The sequence below is a fragment of the Pleurodeles waltl genome, chromosome 6, assembly GCF_031143425.1.
Source record: "Pleurodeles waltl isolate 20211129_DDA chromosome 6, aPleWal1.hap1.20221129, whole genome shotgun sequence".
NCBI lineage: Eukaryota > Metazoa > Chordata > Amphibia > Caudata > Salamandridae > Pleurodeles > Pleurodeles waltl.
Window position 1 is genome coordinate 609176950 of NC_090445.1, and position 14083 is coordinate 609191032.

At 41.9% G+C, this 14083-nt stretch overlaps 1 protein-coding gene across 2 annotated transcripts in view; it reads right to left on the bottom strand.

Annotated features, from left to right (window-relative positions):
* Positions 1-447: 447 nt before the first annotated feature.
* Positions 448-14083, bottom strand: part of TMEM9 (transmembrane protein 9) — a 207571-nt gene continuing 193935 nt past the window's right edge. For both annotated transcript variants that reach the window (XM_069238891.1, XM_069238892.1), the window contains exon 6: positions 448-1074. In XM_069238891.1, the coding sequence (XP_069094992.1) occupies positions 928-1074 (147 nt within the window). In that variant the 3' untranslated portion in view covers positions 448-927. The remainder of the gene's footprint in view (positions 1075-14083) is intronic.

The following is a 14083-nucleotide window of genomic DNA, read 5'->3' on the forward strand; positions in this document are numbered from 1 at the left end:
TCCCACCTAGCAGAGCACAGGAGCACTGCTATAGAACGTTTTTAAGCCCTGTCATGCACTTGGGGAATATTCTAAAGATGAGGAATCTTAGGTTATAAGTATTCCTTAGAAATGGATCTACACATGTGGGTACTGACAGTGCCTTCTGCCCATGGCAATAATCCTATATTGGGAGGTGACAGTCCCACATACAATAGTGGTTGAACTTAGAAATAAAGCTTTCCAGGGTAGGTGTTCTGTGATACAGCAACACATAAGAAAAAACCTGCATGTGTTTGAGTGTGTGAATATGTACATTAGCTCGAAAGGCTTGGGTAGAGGGAAGAGTTGCAATCAATCTTCCTTTAAATGTCACCTCATGTGTGCATAACTTAAGAAGGTGCCAAAAACCATTTTGTTCAAAGGAGGAGAAAAAACATGCAGAAAGAATGGATAAGTAGGCAAAGGAACAGTGGTAGAAGTTTTATTCAGACAGCTCTTTCCAGTTACAACATACAACGATAAAGCTAATTAAAAAAAAAACTCAACACTTCCACAAGTTTAAAATAAATAAAAAATAAATAGTAACAGTCTACCAGGTTTACATATTTATACTCACTAATGTATCTCTGTAAAGCAATCCTTTATTCACTTTGGAACAGGTACATGCATATAAAAAGGCAAGATAAATAAATAAGTAAATAAATAAATAAATTTAAAAAACTCCATGCTAATCATGTGGGTGATCCCTAGAAAACAGCAGTGCACAAAGAGATTTTCGGCTTCCAATATTAACAACAAGTAATACTCTGAGTAACAATATTTCCTTCCATGTACGGTCCACACAACATCAACATGGTTGCAATGATAGGAAGGCCATCACCTTTCCTCTCACGGCCACTGCATTCACCAGGCAGCCACTTCCTCTGGCTTAGCACCACTAGTAATCTAACTGAGCATCTTGTGGCGATCAAACACAGTCTTCCTCTGCTCCTGCACCTGCTGCTTCCACCGCTGCTGGGCGCCTTCCACTCTCTCCAGTACCGTATTGGCCCTGGCAGTGGCATCTGCAGCAGCTGCCATTACCCGGGCTTCCTAGAATAGAAAAAAACAATTACATTTTAAAGATAGAGTAATCAGTAAAAGGGCTTCGGTAGGCCTTAGCCAGAATCAAGGCTCCTTTTTACACTCCCGAGGAATACCAGGGAACTAAGCAGCAAGGGAGATGGGAGTAGTTCTTGCACTACTAGACATTGCTTGTGTGATAGCAAGGATTACAAATGAAGAATCACAATTGCTAAGGGGACCAAGAATGCAAAAGATAAATCTTAGGGGTAAATTCCGGCTTTAGCAGTGGTACAAATAAACCGCCCAAGCTGTCATACCCTGGTTGGGATTTTTCTGACGAATGTGCTTCCGCTAACATGGCATGACCAGCAGATCTTTTGTCAAAAATGTAATGCCAGGTGGTTCAACATTTTGTTACAACTCACTCTTCTTTTTAATAATTGTATACAAATAAACCACCAAAGTGTTCTCTCTGCAGAGCAAAAAAGCAGTTGTCCTTCCACACAGGGAGCTAGTTTTCTACTTGTTTGGGCTAGTAATGATTTTCCTGCTCTGAGTTACCATGCCTGTCATGGTGATTCTGGGCAGGACACATATGCATCAGAAGACCTGCTCTAAGTAGGAGGAGTCTTCTGATACAGGGAAGCCAGTGATTCAGTGGTGGGTGGGCCAGTCAGAACTATACAACAGCAGAGGCTCTAAGGCCAAAAACCTGGCACTACAAGTTCAGTTTGGTGAACCACTGGTTTACAGTTCGCCCTTTGTGACGGCCTGAATTTCTAGGTATTTATCAGACAAAATATATCCAGAGCAAATTTAGATAAACTACTAATGACGGAACTGGAAAGTGACACAGGTTGGGTGGTTATAGGCGGTTGGCCAGACCCTGCAGCCAACTCCCACTGTGCATGGCTGAAGGCCATGTAGATTGGCGGTTGGATTAATGTATAGTTATTACAATTATCTTATGTTAAAAACCATAGAACTTCACTGAAAAAACAAAGGTTACTGGGATGTTATAGTTAGGAAATAGGATTAAAAAAACATAGAAATTCACTTAAAAAACCAAAGCTTACAGGGACTTTATAGTTAGGTCCTAAATTTACTAGCACAAAATCAGAGAAATACAGGGACGTTATAGTTAGGTTCTGAACATAGAAATTCAACAGTTATAGTTGGAGTTATTATAACTCACACCCTAAGGTAACTATAACTCCCACACTTGTCATGCACTGCTAATTATCCCAGATATTACAGCACTCATGACTACTTCTATAATGTCATAAAAAATATAAACAAAATATTAGCAGTCAAATTGTTGAAGAAAAAACTGCATGGCGAGGGCACGAGTTATAGTTACCTTAGGGCGCCAGTTATAGTTACTTGAAATAACTCTATCTGCTGTATTTCTATGATTTGGTGCGAGTAAATTCAGAACCTAACTATAACGTCCCTGTATTTCTGTATTTCTATGATTTTGTGCAAGTAAATTCAGAACCTAACCATAACCTTGGGGGGGGAAGGCGGGGAGGTGTGTGTCTGTGTGAGTGTGTGTGGGTAATTCAGGGGTCCCAAAAATTGGCAATAAGACTAGTAGGATCCACCACTAAAAAGTGATGCACAGCCATCAAATGAAGATAACAATCTCAACCCCAAATAGAAAGGTAGAAAGGTGCTTTCGTGTAACCTGGTCCTTTTCATGAAGATATTGCCCCCTTGCTCAGTTTCCCAAAGACATTAAACAATTCTGTCCTATGATCACCTCAAATCATATATGTTGGCCAAGTCCCTTTTTGCAGGGTCATCCCGAAACTGTTTGCCTCCTTCCCCCTATTTTCTTTGACCAGTTTTTTTTGGCTTTAGGACTCTGGACACTTTGCCTCTGATAAACAGTGCTAAAGTGCATATGCTGTCTGTCTAAAATGTATTGGTGATTGGTTTGTCCATGATTGGCATATTTGATTTACTAGTAAGTCCCTACAGGTGTGCACCAGAGGTGCCCATTACCTGTAAATCAAATGCTACTAGTGGGCCTGCAGCACTGATTGTGCCACCCACATGAGTAGCCCTGTAAACATGTCTCGGACCTGCCACTGCAGTGTCTGTGTGTACAGTCCTGCACTGCCAGTTCGACTTGGCAAGTGTACCCACTTGCCAGACCCAAACATTCCCTTTTACTAAATGTAAGGCACCCCTAAAGTAGTCCCTAAGTAGCCCCATGGGCAGGGTGCAGTGTATTTAAAAGGTAGGACATGTACTGGTGTTTTTTACATGTCCCGATAGTGAAATACTGCCAAATTCTGTTTTCACTATTGCAAGGCCTATCTCCCCATAGGTTAACATGGGAACTGTCTTTAAATATATTTGAAGTGCAATTTCCCATTAGGAGGAGATAGAGATATGAAGTAGGGGTCTCTGAACTCACAATTTAAAAATACATCATTTGGTCTGGGTCAGACTGACCGTTGGGCTGTTTGTGAATTCCCTCTAGACAGTGACACAAAGGGAGCTGAGGAGTGGCTTGCATATACTTATGACTCTCCAGGGCTAGAGTGGGGAGGGAGGAGGTGTCACCTGCACCTAAAAGGGCTGTGTCAGTCCTCATACAATGCAGTCTCCAACTGGTGGGTGTCTGGGGCCACGCCTGGGCAAGGCAGGATCCTGTCAACAACACAGACTTTCCTTTGAAGTTTGACTACTTCAAAGGCAGAATTGGGTATAAGTAGTGGACCCAAAACCTCAGACATTTAGATTACTTCTGGATCAAGAGGAACCTCTGCCAAGGAGAATAGCTGAAGAGCTGGAGGAGGAGTACTGCCCCTTTGCCTGTGAGTGTGCTCTGCTGGGTTGGCCTGCCATTGCTGCTTCTACTTGAGAGAGGAGAAAGACTGTACTGTGCTGTGTTTTCCTGCTTGCGATGCGTCTCCAAGGGCTTGGACTGAGCTTGCTCCCTGTTCTGAAGTCTCAGGGCCATCACAGAGTTCCTCTGCCAGCACCTGGACTCTCTTGCTGAGACTCCTACCCTGCCCAGTGGTGGCTAATCAAGTCCCTGGGCCCTTGAAAGGAGAAGCTGGTGGAACCAAGACAGAAAACCCCACACAGGAGCCAAGCGGGAGAAAAATTGTTGCAGCACTCAGCTCGCGGCTTAAAAATTGACGCACACTCGCTTGCAGCTGCCAGAATTGATGCATCACCCACGCAGTGTGGTTCTTCACCGTGCGCCAGAATTTTGCATGCATCGTTGCTGGGCGTTACAACCACAGTGAACCTGCATGGACCCGAGGTTACCCATCCAGAAATTGATGCATCACTCTTCTGCAGGAGAGAGAAACAACACATCGCCTGCCCGACCGGAGAAGAAACTACGCACGGCCACACTTGCGAGTCAGGAATCGGCACATCACTTACTTTTCCGACACATGCTTACCCGTGTGGCTTTATTTTTGACGCATACTAGGTACTTTGTATAAAACAACGCATCCATTGATTTCTATGGATTAAAACTCTTTTTAATTTAAAAATTCACATCTTTTCTTGTGTATGTTGAATTTTTGCCATTTTGGTCTTGTTTGATTTAGATAAATATTGGATATTTTTCTAAACTGGTGTTGTGTCCCTTTTGTAGTGTTTTCACTGTATTACTGTGTATCCTGGTACAAATAATTTACACATTGTCTCTCAGATAAGTCTGACTGGTTGTGCCTGTGCCAAGCTACCAAGGGGATTAAGCAGGGGGTGTCTGAAGAGTGTAACTCCCTTACCCCCACTAGAGTGAGGGTTCCTGCTTGGACAGAGTGCAAACTGACTGACAACCATCATTGACACACTGTGGTGACCCCTGTGGTGAAATGTCAAGGGCGTCATGGGGTGGTGATCCTGTTTAAGGAGAATGAGGGGGTGGTGGGTGAAGGTGTGAAAGGAAGTGGAAGAAAGGCAGGGCTGGTGGCCTTGCCCTTGGTTTTCTTCCTGGGAGGAAGGTGTACATCCAGTGTCCCCTCAAATGTCAATTTCCTCTTTAGAGGTGAAGGAGAAGAGAGCGTAGCAATGTTTATACCAGTTCCCACTTGGATTTCGATTTTTTGTTGCCAAATGTTGATGGGAGATGTCAAAGCCGATGAAGCTTTATTGTCTTTTGGCTCCAAAGCTTTTGGAACAGAAGATTTTGGCTTCGATGTGTGAGGCTGTGTCCGCACTGAGGTGGAGGGAGTAGACTGCTGAGACAGCACCGAAGGTTGAGTCAGTGCCAAGGACTACTCTTGGTTTGAAGAGTTCGATGCTAAAGGCTTGGTCTTGGTATATCCTGTCGGCGCTGGGCCAGAGGGTGGGGTGTACGTAGTAGTTTTCCAGACCCGACCATGGCTGTTGTTTTTGCATTAGTCCCAATTTTATGGAAAGACCGGAGGCTCATATTATGCTTCTCTTGTCTTGCTTTATTTTACAATGCATCAGTCAAGAATGATAAACTATAACTCCCAAAGGCCAAAGGAACGAAAGGCCACTAGGAACACAAAATAAATAGCGTATTGCACCAATCAGTATCAAGGAACCCTTTGGTATACCTAACCTGACGGCAAGCAGCCCTCTTTTCTTGCTGCTCAGTCAAGATAAGTATATACATTTTAACCCTGCTTGTAATTCTATCCTTCGATGTTTATTAAGTGGATATTTCTTTGTTATTGTTCCCATTAGCTGTTTATGTCCGTTAATGCTGTTTTTATTGTTCAGCACGGCGCGCAAGCGTTGTTTCCATATTTCAGGCTCCCCCTACCCTTCACTTTGTGGTTACGTCCACTGTTCTGTGGCGCAGTGCGCTTTTACAAACACTCAACTTGCCTCTTTATCTCATGACAGAGGGCCTTCAACCACCTTGTGTTTTCACAAGTTTCCGTCATCCAGTTGTGTCTTTAGGCACCACGCTCATCCTGACCTTTCTCCACAGGACTCCTTCTCGTGTGGGGACGCGGTCGTTCTTCATGACACCCCTTTTCTTTGGGCCTGCTTCAGAGATTTCCTCCTCCTTCGGCAAAACGCCTTCCAGGCTTTTTCTCTCTGGATATTAACCCTCTGTGTACCAAACACTTTTTTCAAGTGTATTGGTTTTTCTTCTGTTATGCAGCTGGGCACTTCCCATTTCTTGGAGGACAATAATGATAATGAGGAGGAATTTTAACATTTTAATGAATTTATCCTTTCTTCAGTAGCCCAGCCTGTTTCAGCCTCTATGAAAGTATCCAAAAAAAATGAGAAAAAATAGCTTTACCTATAATGTCACAATCTAATATGGCCCAATCTGCAAGGGAAAGCATAAAGTGAAAGTCCATGGTGGCTTTACAATCTCAACATTTAAATACAAAATACAGAAGGTGAGGCATCCTCACAGGAGTTAGAGGACAACGCTCCTCTCATGCCTCCTTCTAAGAAGGGGAACACTACTGCTACAATAAGTAAAAGCATTAAAAGCATTTAGAAGACAGTGCACATAAGACTGTAATATCTTCCATTTAGGATACTCATGATGATATGGGTAAACCTGATTCTGACAAGCATCCAGATGACTTGAATAATTCTGATTTTTGATTTGGCCCTCACCTAACCAAACAAAAATCGTCCTTTCCGTCTAATGATCCTTTCTCATCCTAAACAATTATTGACACAGAGGGTCATCCTATGTTCAATCCCAAATTAATTCTCCACCTCAACTCTACTGGGTAGCTTCCTGCAGAGCTTGTGGGAGACTATATTACTGCCAGGCTACATTTACTGCTAGATAAACAAACAAGAGCCAAATTAAAATCTCCTGCTATTGAACCTACAATGTTGACTTTCTTTAGAAAATTTGGCAAAGATCCCCACAAAGGAGTGATAGAGCATGGTCCTTGAGCCAGGATAAACTGCTGGACATTTTTGGTCCTTTATCACAAATTTTCGACTTTGCGGAAACAGCCAGACTGGTTAACATTAAAATTGATGTGGAGGAATAGTCTATGTAGGTTCAAAGAGCATTCTACCTTTTGGGTAATGCCAATGCGGCCATCACACATTAAAGATGCAAAAGCCTATTGTTAAAATTAGACTCTAAACTGGCAAACCTGGCAACAATGGATCCTGGCCCAAAAGCCGATTATTGTTATTGTTCAGAGACTGCTTTATCAAAGATTTAGGCAAGTACCTGACCACTTTTACTTCGCTAGATAAAGCAGAGCAATCTTTAAAAAAAGGTTTTTGCCAATCATGTTTTTGCCAGGGCTGAAAGAGGAAGGAGGTGCTTTCCCAGCTGGAACACAAGATCTCAAAGCTACAAAGGCTCCTTCAATTCATCTCCACAAGAATTCCGACCACAATTCTACCCTCAAAGATCAAGAGGCTATTCAGGTCTGGGACAGAGAAACGTCCGGTAGTACTATCCTGCAAGTAAGTGTAACTTCTGCCCTTCCTTCTGTAGGGGGACATGTAAAATTATTCCTTCACAAATGGAGAACCATCACTTACAATCCTTGGGTTCTCAACACTGTGTAGAGTTATACCATAAAACTTTACAAAAAGCCTTCTCAAACTTTTCTTCCCTATGCATTAAAATTCTCGACAGAGATGACTTCCCTAGTCTCACAAGAAATTATTTCATTCCTACAAAAGCATGCAAGCCAAGACACTTATTTGCACCCTTCAGGTTTCTTAAGTTCAGTTTTCTTAGTGCAAAAAAGAAGAAAATGAGACCAGTCATAAATTTAAATTCCTTCAACCAGTTTGCAGTCTATTGTCACTTCAAGATGGAGACTATTCTACTTCTCAGAGATGCTTTACTACAAAATGATTCAATGGTTTATTTGTATTCACAAGATGCATACCTCACTATTCCTATTCACCAAGATCACAGAAAATACCTTCAATTCCAATGGCAGGGAAAAACCTAGCAACTCTCCTCTCTTCCTTTCCGGCTTTCATTTGCCCCATGGTGTTTCACCAAACTGATGAAACCCATCGCAGCCCATCTCAGAACTGAGTGCATCAGATTAATTATCTTCCTGTACCATATACTCTTAATGTGTCAGAATCCTCATATTCTTCATTTCCAATTACACATCACTTGTTCTCTTCTAACAGAACTGTTTCCTTATAAACAAAGAAAAACAGTTCTAATTCCCTCTCAGAACATGGAGGTCCTCGGCTTTCTTATCAACTCTACAGAAGCAGCTCTTCACTTACCTGAATCTAAAGTAAAAGCTATTAAGTCAGAGATAACCCACTCTTTATGCCTTCCTACCATCTCCCTCAGGTCTCTTGCAAGGAATGTCGGGCTGCTTTCTTTTTCGATTCAAGCCATCTTCCCGGGCCCACTACACTATCGGGCACTTCAGAGATTAAAAATCTGTCACCTGCGAAGAGGACTTGCTTAGTTCAATTTTATCCTCCTCAATCATGAATCTCATATACAACTCTAATGGTGGTTAGACCATCTAGATGCCTTGAATGGCAGGACCATCTTTGCCTCAGCCCTAGACCTTGTATTAGAATCCGATGCAAGCCTGACAGGTTGGGGCGCACGGTGTGGTCAAATATCAACTGGAGGTACATGGTCTCTACAGGAGTCTTCATTGCACATTTACTGTTTAGAGATGCTTGCAGGCTCCTTTGCAATCAAGAGCTTCGCAAAGAACTAAGTCCAGTGTTTCATTCTTTCAGCGGTGAAATACATCAACCACTTTGGTGACACCAGGTCAAAACCCTAGGTGGAATTAGCAAAAGGTTTTTGGGAGTTGTGTCTCAGTCGAAAACTCTCAGTTTGCGTAGAATATTTACCAGGCGAACCCAATTCAGTAGCAGACTGGTATTCTCATTACCTATATGACTCCTGCGACCAGAGGCTCCATCCATCAGTCTTCAATATACTATTCCACAAATGAGGACCTCTTCAATAAATCTCTGTGCATCCTGTTTAAATTCTCATCTTCTACTGTTCTTTAGTTGGAGACCAGATCAATTGGCATTATCAACTAATGCTTTTCTTCAGGACTGGTTCCAAACAAACAACTATGCTTTTCCTACTTTCCTGGTGATCAACCGGGTCTTCTCCCAAATCTGTCATCAGAAACCCTCCCTGGTTCTCGTTGTTCCACTCTGGCAGTCTCAGGTATGGTATTCTCCCCTTCTAGAGCTCGCAATAGACTTTCCTTTGCTTCTTCCTTCCTTGTTTGACCTTCTCCTCAATCCAGAAGGACATCCACACAATGTAATTCTAAACAACACCCTACTCCTGTCACCTTGGAATGCAGCGGGACTTCCAAATCTAATCCAGGTATTTCGACAGAAGCTTTGGAGTACATCAGTAAATCCTGGGCCCCATGCACTATCAAAGCACACAAATTAGCCTGGTCGCTTTGTACTAGCTGGTGTATGGGACACACTTGCAATCCCTTTTCAGCAGATATCACTATGATTGTCAATTTTCTAGCTTCCCATGCTATCTCAGGCAAATTTTATTGAACAGTAAATCTTTTCCGTTCAGCAATATCTATCAATCATTCACACAATAATGGGAAAACCCGTTGGCGAACATCAACTTATCTGTCCTCTGTTGAAGGGAGTTACATTTTCTAATCCTCTTATTCAAAAATATAGTTAGTTATGGGATGTGAATGTGGCATAGCAATTGTTTTTGTCTTGGACTGACAATATTTCTCTATCTCTTAAAATGCTTTCAGCTAAATTGGCTCTGTTGTTGTGTTTAATATCCATTAAACGTCTGTCTAATGTAAAAGCTCTGTACATATCTGCCTGTCATTTTACTCCGACAGGTATTATTTTTAATGTCGGGAGACATACTAAGACCAATTTATCTTCTGTTTTTTATCTTAACTTCCCCAACCTAAATTATGTGTCGGAAATTGTCTCAAAATGTAGTAAACAATATATCTCAGGACGTCCTCTAATACACAATTGTTGATTTCCTTCAGAAAACCCCATAACCCGGTTCCATCCCCTACTCTGGCCTGATGGGTAAACTCTATTTTTGGGGCCCATTCCTCACAGGATAACATAGGCTTCCAAAGCCTTTTGGACAGACTGAGATCGGCTGATTGGTCCAATTACGTCATTTTTCACACTTTTTATTGCAAGCCATTTAATACAGCATCTTCTTTGGTAAATGATATGCTTTAAAGAAGCATAGTATGAGCCTCTGGTCTTGCCATAAAATGTAGATTTTCCAAGTTAATTATGAAGGAAAGTCTTAATTTTATTAAAGACACGGAGGCAAGTCTCAATATTTTATTAATTCTGTGTTTCCCACCCTAACAGTCCCATCTACTCCAACAACGACAACTGCCTATAAAACTCTAACATTTCCATGATTCACCGGGCTCAGCACTTTAAAGAGCTCCTTATTCATCCCAGATCCGTAGAGGATTGGCTCAGACTTCACATCCTGGACTTTTTCGGATGGACTTTGTTCAAGATGTTTTTTCCTTTGTGTTAGCCATTTCTATTGTTTGTTGCATTTGTCCATTGTTTAATACTTATTCATGATTTTCTCGTACAAGAAAAGAGTGCTGCTTGCAGTCAAGTTAGGAATACCAGAGGGTTCCTCGATACTGACTGATGTGATACGCTATCACTTTTGTTTTCCCACTGGCCTTTCGTTCCTGTGGCCTCTCAGGGGTCCTAGTTTATCATTCTTGACTGCTGCTATGTTACATAAAGCAAGACAAGAGAAGCATAATACTCGTCTACATGTCTTTAATAAAATTAAGACTTTCCTTCATAAATTACTAGGAAAGTCTACACTGTCCACCTCTTACAATCAACGTACTGAATAGTAATACATCAGTTTGTAACCTGGGACAAATGGAGGCAGGGAAAATATAACAGAGACAGTGATTCAGAAAGGCACCCACTGTAGCTTGCATTGTCTCTGCTCAGTAATCACTCCATTATGTGGGTAAACATCACAAAAGCCTCAGTAATCTCAAGAATCAGGCCTGGAACTGAATTTTTCAAGAATAGATTCTGGCATAGCGAGATGGAGTGAAGGCAGGACACTGTTGTTGAAAAGTGCATGGAGCAGTAGCAGAATGGCAGACAACTGTGGCACTGCCGAGATGAGAAAGGGAGCACTCTGAAAGCAGTTCACGAAACAGAGTAACAAGGAGGTAAGAGTGCACAGAGTCTAGCAGAATGTGTACATGAGACACTCAGGGAATCAGAGGCGAAAGTAAACTATGAATACGAGTCAAGGGACAGGGAACCAAAAACATTACAAAGGGAAACAAAATAAAGTGAGGGGACACAGATGCAGATTGATGAACTGCTGAAAGCAGAGAAAGTCAAAACAACTTTGATATGTTGCCAGACACTTACCCACTGCCTCCTACAGCTATACTTACAAGGCCAAAGAAGTCGTGCCCTCCACTCAGGAGTGTGTCTCAACCCTTCATGCCACAAAGAAAATGTTGCAACTGTGTGATCTTTTCCAATATTCTGATCGTTTGATAGTTCCAGACTCCTGTGACTTCGGCGGAGCTGCCTTTGTAACTGTGCTCAGAAGACACTCTCCATTCCAATAATGGTGGCAACCCTGACATGACCCGATACACGTCATGGAACAAGACAAGGAGTGCCAAGCTCGGGTTCATGCAACAGGGCAGCAATCTGAGCAGAGGGAGGGGCTTTAGAGGAACTGAGTGTCTTCTTGTCACCCTCAGTGATGCACACAAAATTCTCCCACCCTGCTTAAACTAGGTTTTGGCAGGTGTGTTTGTAAATAGAGCCATAAAATTAAGCCCATTCAGAAGACAGGAACAGCTAAAATGTATCTCTCTACAGGGTCGGCGTCATCTCTAAATTTGATGGACAGTACTCCATCAGCATGGTGAAGGTAATGTTCTCCACTCCCCTGATGGAGTTAGTAACATCTGTCAAAGCCAAAATCAGGCCCTTTTTGTCTCTTAGGGTTGAGGGTGGATGGCTGAGCAAAACAGAATCTGACTGTTTTTATTAAACTACATGAAACCCAAGGTCCCTGTAAAAGACTGAAGAATGCCAATTCTCCACCAAGAGGTTCTATTGTCTCTGGCCTGGAACCACTGGCCAAATATGTAGAATATTTCCTTACACCATTTATTGTGGATGTCCCCCCCTACATCAAAAACAGCACAGATATGATTTCTATGACTGAGGGACTCCCGTTTGATCCATCACTGGACTGACTGTACAACACCTCTACACAAATATTTCACACAACATGAGACTCAAAGTAATAGGGATATACTTTCAAAAGAGATAAAGACTTCACAAAGTACCCACAGATTTCTTATTAAGCCAGGCCAAGATATGCCTCACCAAGAAATTCAAGGTTAAGGATGAGTTATCTGTACTACTCGATGGGATATTCATGGGCTGTTCCTTTGCACCTGAAATAGGCAGTCTCTGTGTGGGCAAATATGAAGAGAAATGGATTGACAACAACTACCTGCTCAAAGAATTAATCTCAATGTGGTCCAGATACATTGATGATGTTTTTTTATTTGAAACAATTCAGAAGCAAGCATTCATGAAATCCAGCAATTGCACAATGAAAGACTACCACACATTCAATTTTGTACGAGTTATGACAAACTGGTTATTCTTTTCTTTGATTTGCAAATACAACATCAAGGTGGCCATTTAATTACATCACAATGTATTAAAGAAACAGGCAAAAACAGTTTTTGAGGTATGACTGTGCCATTCTCCTGAGGTATCGTAGGTCCCACCCTCAAGCATTAAAAGATAATTTTATATAAGGCAAGATTTTAAGAATAAGGCGGAATTGCACAATAATTATAATGGTGACCTACTGACAGAGAAACTGAGGTGAAGCGATACCCCAGAATGCTTCCCAAGAGAAACTAGAAGAAGGGTTGGTTTACAGCCACGGAAGTACTCTTAATACAAAATCAAAAACAAAATGATTTGAAAATTAACATGTATTACAACATTTGTCCCAGCAACGAATAGGATGATAAATATTATACACACCTGTTAAACACTATAGCAGGACTAGAGGTCCAGCTCTCACCTTTGGTTTACAGAAATCTAAAAACATAAACGAAGATGTTGCACATTCTTCCACACAAAATGCAAAGCCCCTGTATGCTTTATCTTCCACAGGTAAAAGGGCATCATAGGTGAAGCAATTGTTCTGTATGTGAACTAACAATCAGATGGACTTTTTATTCCAGTACAAAAGCATTCAAATTAAACATGATGCCTTTACAGCGTGCAATACCAAGGCAGTAATTTATTCAATAGTGTGTCCATGTAATCTTGGTTTTCTTGGCAAAACTGCACAGGTGGTCAGGTACTGCATCATCCAACATAGGTCAAGATTCTGATTAAAGTCTTCTACAGACCAGAAGTAGGTTAAAGCCTTGCATCAAAGACTGGGGAGTAATGGACACTTTCTATTCAAATACGTTTACATTGAATTCCTTTTGTGGTTTAATGACATTCACATTTCTCTTGTCTACTGAGAGGAGACTGGGTATTAAGTAAGTCCTAATGACGACCTCATAGAATACTTATTGAATCTGGGTGAGGTCAAAAAGTCAAAGATACCTTGGTGACTGCATTAGAAACCAGTGACTTTGGAGTGATATTAGAACCCTGATACACTTCATAGATTCCTCAATAATAAATAGAGGACAGCGTCTACAGCTTTTACAGCCCAAAAAGGGTTTCACATAATGCATATTAGGCTCAAAGACTGAACTTTTAAGCTGATTCATGATACCCTTAGTGAGCCTCATAAGATCACTGTACCACATACAGTGAATTTATTTGGCTTTTCAATTTGTTTTCTTTACTTAACCCTCAGGGTGCCTGGGGCCAGCTGGTCTCGTTGTGGCACACGTGTGCCCGGAAGGAGACCAGCTCATTGTGCGCCCGGCCCACGTGGGCCTCTCTCCCGCAATTCCCATCGAGGATAGAAGGGGAACAGGTTCCCCTTCCACCCTGATCTCTCCCCCGCCCCCCAGTGACGTCTGATTATGTCAGTGCGCAA